General features: G+C 35.5%; 1 protein-coding gene across 1 annotated transcript; it reads right to left on the bottom strand.

The window, feature by feature from the left end:
- Window positions 1-1,212: 1,212 nt before the first annotated feature.
- On the bottom strand, window positions 1,213-8,576 carry LOC129805902 (signal transducing adapter molecule 1). The gene is made up of 3 exons (XM_055854143.1): window positions 8,332-8,576; window positions 6,865-8,045; window positions 1,213-2,260 (listed from the first exon to the last, which is right to left on the bottom strand). Exons 1-3 carry the CDS (start codon window positions 8,372-8,374, stop codon window positions 1,643-1,645), a joined length of 1,842 nt encoding a protein of 613 aa, XP_055710118.1. The 5' UTR covers window positions 8,375-8,576; the 3' UTR covers window positions 1,213-1,642.
- Between the last annotated feature and the right edge of the window lie 2,611 nt (window positions 8,577-11,187).

Below are 11,187 nucleotides of genomic sequence, written 5' to 3'. Positions count from 1 at the left end.
AAAACGTTTCAAAACCGGTAAACGGTAAATCTTTTTTTTTGTAACATGTCTATTTTAAGCAATCTATACAGTGTTGTATAATAAGATCATTTTTTGGCGATTTTTAATGGCATGTGAGTTGATCCTCAAGTGAACAATCCTTAAAGCAGTAGAAAGAGGTCCGAGAGGTAAATGGTAAATGACGAAAAATTACTTTGAGGTATAAAATCTTAGCCATCCCTTTTGAGATTCTAAGGTTTCCTGAAGAATTTAAGGAATTTATTGTTAATTCCGGATTTAAATGAAACTTTTATGTAGGTTTTTTTTTGGGTCTAATGAAATTCGTTCAAAGTTTCTAGGGTTTCGTAAACAGTCATACGAGTTACTTAGGGAATATTTATTGTTTCCCACCTTTTAGGACATCTTCGTTAAGTTTAAAGACCAAGTTTTATTGTGACAGATATACTATAAAATAAAGCTCAATTTGCTATAAAAAAGCTCCAATTTTTTCAAATATTTTGACAGGATTGAAATATTTTGCACATGTGGATAATGCTTAAATTTGTAGAAAATTTTCCTGGATCTTTCGAAGAGTTTTCAGCAATTTTTTTCTATTTTCTAAGGTTTTGTGAAATTTGTTTTGGATTGCCCGGTTTTCTTAGGTTTCTTGATATTTTTCTTGGATCACTAAGGTTTTACGAATCTATGTTTTTTTGGGTTTCTTGGGTTTCTGACATCCTACATTTTTTGAAGGTTTCTGGAGTTTCGCAAAACCTCTACGGACATTTTGAAAGTCGCCAGTTTTTTTTTAAAGAATTTTCCCTTTCGCAGATTTTACACTGAGAGAAATCCGAAAAAGTTAAAATAACATTCTAGTAATGTTAATTTTACTCTGCATTATTGATCCAAAATCGGTGTAAATATTACCTTTTTTAAGTGTATTTGGGGTTAAAAGTACCCTTCTTCATGTTAATTTTACCCTTAGAAAGGTGTAAAATTAACATTAAAAAATGTTGATATATTTTTACACCTAAAAAGTGTTAAATTTCTGAGGAAAAAAAGTTTATCATACTCTCTTTTTTCTCAGTGTACGCAATTTCTTCAATTTCATGAATTTTTAGGCAATTTTCTGGATTCCAAGAATCTTCGGGCAATTGACATGGGTTTCTCCTTATGACTGACCCCTTCCTGAACTTGTGTAAATATTCACTGTATTGTGCAACAACTTCATTGTAATGTTTAAAATGCTATTTATTTAGTCAATAATCTGATTATATCAATAATAGCTTTTACAGTATATAGTTAAATATCAAGTAATCTATTTTACATAGAGACGAATGCAACATCCTGCAATATTCTTCGTCATTTCAAATAAACTCTAGCCACTGACTTCTCCATCATAATAATCTTTTGCCTTAGCTCTCAATGAATCTCCTACATTTAATAAGAATACCCTAAGGGGAGGCTTCAAGGAAATGATAGATTTGCAGGACTCGCCAAAATTTTTTTACAACACAATTTAATCAGAAGAAGATGAAGAAGAAGAAGAAGGAAAAGGATGTTTTTAATCTCGTGCAGGTCTCTTCAGGAAAAGGAAGATGATATTTCGAAAAGAAAATGGAGCTTGAGGATGATGGATGGGGATAATAAAGAATCAGGGACTTTACCGTTGCTGCTGATAGACGGGAATGTTGGTTTTGTCCGGCATGGGTACTCCTCCAGGCATCGGCGCCGTCTGTGGCAGCGGCCGCATCATCATGTGATGACTAAGCGGCGGCCCCTGCGAAAACTGCGGCTGCACATTCTGCGGCGGCATCTGGGATTGCACAAGAGGCATCTGTGGCTGTGTCATCTGCCCCTGAGTCTGAGCCACGGATACATAGCCCGTCTGTGGCGGCGGCTGAGCATTGCTAAATGCCGGCGGCAAGCTCTGCGGTGGGAAATTGTGCCCAGGCGGCGGCACTTGACCCGAACTCGGCGGCATCGCCGTGGAATGTCCATTTTGCATCTGAGGCGGCACTGGCGCCGGCGGCTGCTGTGGATTCTGCGGCGGCAGAGACGGAGTGACATTGGTGGAGGCCAGGCTCATTCCCGCCATTGCCTGATGCAGCATATGCTGCGGCGGTGGCACATGCTGCGGGTGCGACATAGGGCCACTCGGCATCATATGCATCCCCGGCGGCATTCCGGGACCACCGGACACTGGGGGCATCTGGTAGAGACTTCCAGGGGGCATTCCGTACATTCCCGGCATGCCAGATGGGGGCAGATGGTACATAGACTACGAGAGAATATAATTTTTATTTTTAAAATCTGTCCTTTGTGCTTTGGGACGACTGTCGTAAAGCAATTGCGAAGACAATACAGTACAGTACCATAGAATTTACGCAGTGAACTTATCTGATTAATTAGATTTAGGAACAAAGACCTATGGAAGATTAATTCAAATTTAAAGGTTGAGGTTATTAAATTAATCTAGATGCTACAAAGTGAACAAAAAAATTTAACCTAAAATTTATAACAATGTGATGCTTTTTAACCCTTTAAGGACGATTGGGTCACCCGTGACCCAAATATGAAATTTTTCCTACGGCCTTCTAAAACTGTATTTTGCTCAAAAAAGTTAGAAAAAATTATTTTTCCTGACCCTCGATTTTTGACCTTTCTCGTCCTTGAAGGGTTATTCTTATAACCTCATTTCAAATTTCATTTTTAATTGTTCATATTTCTTTTAGAAAAAATAAAACGTTCCTCGAAAAGTTTAATTTTTTCACGCAAGGTTTGTGAACTTATATTTTTTTTTAATATGAATTTGGAAAAATTAAATCGTATAGGGTAAATTAACCTAATTCAAAACCTGCTCCAAATGGAAATTTTTCGCTACTCCAAATGGAGATGTCATTGTTTTCATGATAAATACAGTACTAAATTACTATATTTATATATTTTCTATACCACAGTTTCATTATTTAGTTAATTTTGCTCCAAATAAAGCGAAAATTAATTCATATTCACAAATTATAATTTGTTAATTTCCCAGAAAAATTAAAAGTGTACCTTTTCACTATTGAATTTTTTATCGATCGACCATGTTTTCCAATGAAAAACACAATGAGGTGACTGTTGTTTATTCGTTTTGTTTAACATTTATGTCATATTTCTGGCTAATTTTAATTAAATTAAGTGCTAATCTTTATTGTTAACGGTACGTGAAGTTTTCAAATGAAATGATTACCTATTTCGTGAACAAAAAGGGTTGTCCTGAAGTGTCTGCAAATGCTTCAATATTAAACCCCGGAAATATGATTTTTTTTTGAGATTTTTTTTTTATTGTTTTAGATGGGAAAGGTGAAAATACCAGAAATAAGAACAAATGCTGCACTCAGGAGCAACTCAACAAGGTTTTGGAAGCCTTTCGTAGCGGTTTCACTTACACTGTTTGTCTCCAATTAGAAAATTTCCCCGTCTCCATTTGGATTAATATGTTTCCAATAGAAGCATTTTACGCTCGCGTATTTTTCTTGTATTTAAGAAGTTTTCAAATTATATCTAAAGAATTTTCACTAAACAGTAACATTCTAGAAGAGTCAAGGAGCAAATTTATGTAATTTCTCTTAAGAAAAAATATGAACTTAATGTGTTGAATCTTCTGTCAAAGTTAAAGCGTCTGGAAATGGTTTTGAATTTGGGCATTTACCCTACATCGTATACATGATCTCCAAAATTAATCCTAGCAGTTTTAGAAGAAAAATACTTTCAAAACGAAAATTAATCAAAATGGAACTAAAAAAAACGTTAACGAGAGGTCTTCAGTTCGATCCTGGATGAACGCAGGAATTTTTTCTGTCTCATTCTGGAGAAAACTGCATGATTTGAGTGTAACTTGCTTTAATTGATAATTCTCCACACATAAACAAAATTAATATTAAACAGAAAGTTCGCAAACTCTCACAATAAAAAAAAAGTAAAAATTTTTTTTTTAAATATGAAAACTGGCTTCAATGAGTGTTCAAAAGCGTCAGCCAAGGAGATTTTCATGCATTTTTTGAATCTTCCAAAAAATATTTTCACTCTGAAAAAAAAAAATTAAAACTGGTAATATAACTTTCTTAAAATCTTACCAAACTACTTCTCAGGAATAAAATCACTGATCGTGTCAAGACTTTCGTCAAAATCGTAAAAGATTTTATTTTAAATGCATACGCAAAATGTCTCATAAAAATTAGAAAATCCCCTATCAAGTCTTTTAAAATTGAATTCCTACCGAAAATTCTACTTTTTAGTTTTTTTTTAGAAGAAACAATCGTTAACTCTTTCGTCTACTTTGGAACTTTGGGTGCCCTTGGAAACAATAATTTTTTAAGACTATCTAGAATCGATAAAAAAACGATTCTTCAAGAAGACTAACTAAGAAACAAGATGGCCGATCATTTTGACATTTGGCAACGCGGGAGATTGCTTTTACGGAAGGTTTTCTTATTCTTTCTGATTTTGGTGAATTCTGATTGTCCAGGAAGTATCTTTTATGCTTTTGAGAAAGCTTAATGTGTCTACAGTAACATCGTGTTGAGAGAAATGTGTTTTAAAGTGTTTTTGTGTGAAATATTTTGAAAAAATCTGTTGGCAAGCAGGAATTTGGTGTCTTTTTTAGCACTTCCTGGACATCTCACAAGATACTGGTCAATAATTCACCTTGTTTTAGTTATCAACATCGTACAGGAGTCCTTTGACACGCACAAATAGTTTACAAAATCGATAATATTGGCTTTGGGAAAATTGAAGTTTGTACCCTTTGCGTTCTTTTGGGGACGAGAGTACCCTTGAGTTTTCCAATTTCCCAGAGGAAAAAATTCTTTCTCTGTAAAAGTATCATATTTGACCACTAAGAGTTACAATAAAGTGAGTTTTACTGAAATTCGTTCGCTGGATATGTTGTGGTCCGGAAAGAGCTAAAGGTTAAAGAGTTTACGATTTTATAAAGCTTGGTTTTTCAGATTTTGTAAATTTTTCGGTTGTAGTATTCCCTCAAATTCGTTCAGTGGGGTAAGATGAGGTAATTCGGAATAATGTCTAATTTGCAACCTTGAGTTTTCCTAACAGTTTTCTAGATGACAAAAAGAAAAAAAAACAAAAGTGCCCGGTTTGTAATTCGGATGATTGGGAGACAATATGACAAATATCCGCTTCGTAATCCGGATGGATTTTTCGAATTTCTTCAACGGCTTGATAATATAATACAAGACTTTTTTGTAGAATTAGAATAAAACTTTTAAAGAAGACTAAAAGACATAATTAGAGAAGTTTATTCTATTATACTTCATTTATTAAACAAAAACATTTTAGGATAATTCATTTTCATTGCTGAATGCATGTATACATAACCTCAAAGGTACAGTAAAGTCTCCTAAATTCGAACGCTCGGGGGGTATTTTTTTGACATTTCTCCCAAATTCGAACGATTTTTTTCAAAACTAACGAAATTTATGTGAGATTAAATTGTACAGTAGACTCTCTCTCAATCGGGAATATGGGGCAAAATGTCATCCGGTTTATTGAGAGATTTGGGCGTCAAAATCATTGTAAATTCCACAAAAAGAGCTCAATTATAAAGAATCACGATAAAATAGGAAGAACTACAGCGAATTTGAGCAAATTAGCTTCATAATTAAACGTGAAAATTGCCAACAAAATTTTGTGCCCGATTGAAAAAGAGCCGATTGAGAGTCTACTGTACTTTGAATTAAATTTCCGTACTTTCTCACAAGTCTTAGTGGTAACATACTTCCTTTTCATTTTATACGATCATAATGTATGTAAACATTCAGGAAGAAGCACAAGTATAATTTTCACTCATCCAGAATATGATTTTTTTTAACATAACCCCACAATTGACATTTTGAATCCAAATGTCGTTCGAATTTGAGAGATTCAGATTTGAGAGACTCTACTGTATTTTAAATGTAACCGTCGAGAACTCGTCGGGATTACAGCGATCCGGATTAGAAAGCGGGCACTGTATTTTCAATACATCCTGACTTCGAATTCTATAATAAACTGGTAAAAATTTGGTAGTTATCAAACGTAGCCTTCTGTTTTGTTAAAAAAAAATCAGATTCTAACCTTAAAATATTTAATTTTATAACAGAAGTCAAAGAATTAGAAGCATTGTCGTGCAAACCGTGCGAAACCACCGTTTTCCGAAAATTCTCTTTTTTTTTTGTAGTTCCAGAAATTGTCAACTAAAACATTTCTAATTACAGTAGAACCCCGCTATAGCCCATCGCTCTATAGTCCACAACTTATCGAGCGTTGATTTCAAAACATTGATTTTAAGTTAGGTTATGTTTTTTAAGTACGCGACATGCCATGTTGTCATAATAATTTTAATATTTTTGGCAAACTTTATTGAATAGTTGTGATAATTGTGATCCATAATGAAGAGAGCGAGGACAAGTACCACAATTGCAAAGAAAGTGGAAGCCGTCGAGCAATTTTAATACTAAAAGTCGTTGATAATTTCAAAAAATGACATGGACAGTGCGACTCAAGTGTCAAATCTACTGTACGCCAATATTTTTCCTCACTTTACGAAAACTTACTTTTCACTAAAATATTGAAAAATGAAATGTTCCGGATATTTCGAATTCGGAATTGAATTGAAAATTTTGAATCCGAAAAATTTTCAAAGAAATTTTTGAAATATTCAAATTGCGCCTAACATTTTCACCCTGTACTGTACTTAGAATGTTTACAACAGCCGCAACATTTTTTCGCAAATCAGCAAACAATAAAAGCATTCTCCCTGATCCAATTCGAATCTCTGGAATGGACTTCATCTCCGAAGGCAAAGCGACAGATGGTGATAAGAAAAACCCAAACACTTACCGGAGGTTGCTGGCTGAAGGCTCCCATGTAGCTGGGTTTTTCTGGTTCGCGCATCAGAGTATGATAGAGATTGATTGCTTCGACGAGATCGCTGCTCAACTGTGTCAACTGAGCATGTTTCCTGTCCACTCGTTCGAGTTCGGCATCAATAAGAGGTCCCATTTGATTGACCTGCTGCTCCAGAGCCAGCATTTCGGGAGTATCCTGGGTGGGATCCTCGGGATTGGCTTCGTGCAGCAAATGCAGAAGCCTGTCAATTTTCTCTTCATTGATCTCAACTGGTTCCATCTTGTCCTCATCCTCGTTGGGCTGCGCATCGTCCTCGGCAAACTGGACAGACTTCTTGACTTTGTCCAGGCGCAGAGATTCAGGCTCCACACTCAGGTCAGCTGTGACAAAGTTTGAGGGGAAGAGTCCTTCTCCGCGCTGATTATACCCTTTCCACCAATTGGGATCACTGTCATCCAGGACATGGATTATCTCTCCAACACTGAACGTCAGTTCATTGTCCTCGGCCGCTTCAAAGTCATAGAGGGCTCGTACTTTCCGGGGTTCCGGGGCTTGGGCATTGGATGAGGGAGTGGAAAAAGAACCTCCGGACATACCGATCAGAGGATAGAGGACAGTTGAAGAGGATGTGGCTCCGGCTGAAGCCTTCGGAGAGGAATTCTTGCTCTCCTTCAAGCTCAATTCAATGGCCTTTGCTATGTCATCAGCTTCCTGCTGACTCTGCACAACGTTTGGATCCTTGCTAAAAGTGGCCTGTGCCTTGGGCTGAACCACAGGTTCGCTACTCTCAAGACCCTCGGACTTGAGTTTCTGGTAAAATGAGGGAATGAGATTGAGCTGAGGATCACTCTTGAATTCTTCCTCGGACCATCTCTTCAGCAGACCCACGAGTTTTCCCGTAACTGGAGCCTGATTCTTACTAACAATCCGCCGATATTCATTCTCAAAGTCCCTAGAGGCCACTTCTAGGTGGAAATTCCTACCGCAATTGTTAACACAGGCATCCAGGAGTGTGATGGCCTGAATGACAACATGCGGATCATTGTGAGCTAATCTCTTCATGATGGACTTGAGACAATCTTTGGCATTTGTGGAACTCGATCCAACTCTATCACATATATCCATTATCACTCCCCATTGTTCCGTCGTATTTTTCTCACTAGTAGCTTTCTCTGTCGTCACGATAAGGCCAATTCCCCGTGCGAGGCAACACAAGAAAAAAATTGATAGTGAATGACTAATACAAGAAACGAAATCTCCGGAAAGCTCTCCCGGACAAAAAAAAACTAGCCAGACTTTCTCTCCCCAAAATACCCGCGATAGGAAGGCCCGGGAGTATTTTCAAATGGTCAAGGAGGTGTCTCAGAGGTCACAGACAAGTGATTTAATTGATTTGAACAGTGGAAAATGGGAGATAAAGTGAAAATTAGTCATAAATGTTGGGGCCACAATACTCACCAATGTCAGCATCGAAGGGTGACGAAGCTCCAAATAAACCCATTTTTCACCTATTCACCCACCTATTCTACACAAATTTTCACTATCAATGGCTTATTTGCTTTCCCAAGAACACAATTGTAGGATATTTGCGTGGATATTGCATGAAATAGAGTGGGAAATTGAAGAAAATCAAACACTGTTTTTCACAGAATTCCCAGACAACACAATGACATTTGCACAAAATATTGACAGACAATTGTTGGCAATTTCTACGCGTACTTTATTAATTTGTCACTTTCTTCCATTAAAATACCTAAGAAATTAAATTACAGGAATTGTGTAAAATACGCACTATTTATTACAATAATTTATTAAAGGGGGAGTGTCAATTAAAAGGTAAAAAGTGGCCTATATATTTTTTATTGTTTAAATCAGGGGGTAGCCACTTATTTTTTTTCTATATGGATTTTTTTTAATAATAATAATAATACACTTTATTCACAAAAATAGGATCAACCCTTTTACAATTGTGAAAGAAGAAAAAAAAAGACAATATTGAAAATAAAAATGTATAGAAAGAATTGAAATTGAAAAAAAGGAAAAATAAAGTGAAAAAAAGAAAACAAGAAAAAGAGCCTCCACATGAGTTTTTCCAAAAAAAATGGTTTGGGTCTTCGACCTTTCTAATCTTTTATAAAATTTCATTAAAAACTTTAAATAATATTTACAACGATCCTCAGATAGCTGATTGTAAGAACATACAGGTTTTTTTTATTTTTCTACTAGTAAATTGATTATTTGATAAATTATGGGATGCACTTTCATTGCTTTTAAAAATTTGTTGGGGATTTCCAAAAAAAAGGCTCATCGCGACCAATTAAAAAAATTTGTGCGGCGGGAGGTAATCGTCGATAGGGAATGCTTCTCAACTGTCATCGCCAGCAGGATCTCCACAACAGCCTTCACCAGAGGAAGAAGAGTTCTGCACGCCACCGCAGCCTACCGAACCAGAATGTAAGAAGAGGAAACGAGCAAAGTTAAGGGAGGATACACCAATACCAAGACGCAGTGAGAGGATTAAGAAAAAATTAAATTTTGCGTGAATTAGTTTGATGATAGTTTGTTTATTAAAATGAAAATAATATGGGGATTTTAGTAGAGAATTATTTGTGAAGAATTTAGAATTATTTTGTAAAAAGTTTTGAAGATCTTAGAGGGGGGAAGTGAAGTATATTCGATGAATGTCATGTAACGGTAGGGTCCCGTTGAGGACATTTGTAATATAAGCCTCGGCTCAAATAAATTTATAGTCAGTCACCTCCCAAACTCTGCCTTTCACTCTTCTCGATACGTCAAATACTTCACGATTAGTGACCTTCCAGTGAAGTCGGATTGTATAAGGGCAACTGTAGAGGATGAAAATTTAAAAATGATAATTTAAAGTTGAAGTTGAAGTGTAACTCAGCGAGTGTTATTACTTGAAAACAATGTGTTACCCAATTCAAATCGACTACTCGAAAAATACATTGTTTAAAAAAAAATGTTGAAATTGATAAATGAAATTTATATTCTCTTTATGAACTGTTGGAAATAAATAAAACGTAAGACTGCAGAAGTGAAGCAACATTATTATACTAGCTTTACATATCTTAGTTCAATGAAAATTAAAAGTTGGTGACTTATTTGGTATAGATTTAATTTTTTTCAGTAAACTAAGAAATTCTTTAATGATAATTACTTCAATTGAGTTATGCCCTAGACACACTTACGACTTAACCCTCTAACGGATAAGACCGCCTCCAGGCGGTCTTCACAAAAATCACATTTACAGCAACAATAAAGGTTTTATTTATAGTAGACTCTCGCTTATCCGTGGACTCTTTTTCCGGGTGATATAAAAAAAAATCCGTGAGACAGTTGAAATTTCAAAATTTTGATGACACATTGTTCCCGTTTTGGGTTTTTTTTGTTAAGCAAATGTGCTCTATCTACTGTAATTCTTACTCACTGTAACGTTTTTGGACAGTACGCATGTTTAGAGAGATTGTCGTTTTCAGTCAGGTCAGGATTCACTCCATAAATTTTCAATGTAAACAAAAAAATCGTTGGATTTCAAACAATTTAATGGGTATCACTCTCAAAATCCGTATGACATTTTGGTCTCGCTCTCACGGATAAGCGAGAGTCTACTGCAGAGGTGTGCAAGAAACCGTTGAAACCGAATTAACGTCAAAATAAGTTTGTTATAGTAGCGTTTTGCCCATTGACGTACATGTTTCATTTGACGTTTATTCGGTTTCAACGATTTCTTGCACACCTCTGGTCTACTGTATTTAAAAGTACTATAGTGTCCTCGGTAATAGTCTTATAAACATCTCTTGAAAGTTTGAACTCATTTTGACTTCATTTCGTTGCTATTCCCAGTTTTGTGTGACAGGTCAGAGAAAAAGCAACAAAAATATTTGTGCAAAAAAAAATCATTTCCAATTTCCATAAAAATACCGATTTAAAGTCATCTTACTAAAATAAATTTATTTTTTACTGAAAGATATGTCATTTTACTTTGTATATTTTACTTAAAAAAATTTAAAAAACTATAAATGTGAATTTTAGAAGCAAAAAGAGTTTGAAAAAATTTTTATATTTTCTCACTTAGCGCCTAAACAAAAAAGGTAATGAAGAATGGATGGTTTTTTCGACTTTATTGGATCATAATTATCCTAGAAAACATTGTTTTAGAACTTTTTTTCACATAAGAAAACACCGTTAGAGGGTTAAGCCGAGAGACGACTTAATGGAAAATGATGGAAATGTAGTTTGAACATTACTTCTAATATAATTACGCTAAGCTGTCTCTCGGCTAATCCTCAAGTC

The sequence above is a fragment of the Phlebotomus papatasi genome, chromosome 3 (genome assembly GCF_024763615.1).
Source record: "Phlebotomus papatasi isolate M1 chromosome 3, Ppap_2.1, whole genome shotgun sequence".
Classification (NCBI taxonomy): Eukaryota; Metazoa; Arthropoda; class Insecta; order Diptera; family Psychodidae; genus Phlebotomus; species Phlebotomus papatasi.
This window is presented reverse-complemented; position numbering and strand designations above follow the sequence as displayed.

Bases quoted from the DNA above. Each gene is read 5' to 3' on its own strand.
- LOC129805902 (XM_055854143.1), bottom strand. From the start codon at position 8,374: ATGGGTTTATTTGGAGCTTCGTCACCCTTCGATGCTGACATTG. The intron at 8,046-8,331 runs GTGAGTATTGTG...TCGTGACGACAG, and splicing joins ACCCTTCGATGCTGACATTG to AGAAAGCTACTAGTGAGAAA. The intron at 2,261-6,864 runs GTAAGTGTTTGG...ATTCTCTCGTAG, and splicing joins CCTTCAGCCAGCAACCTCCG to TCTATGTACCATCTGCCCCC.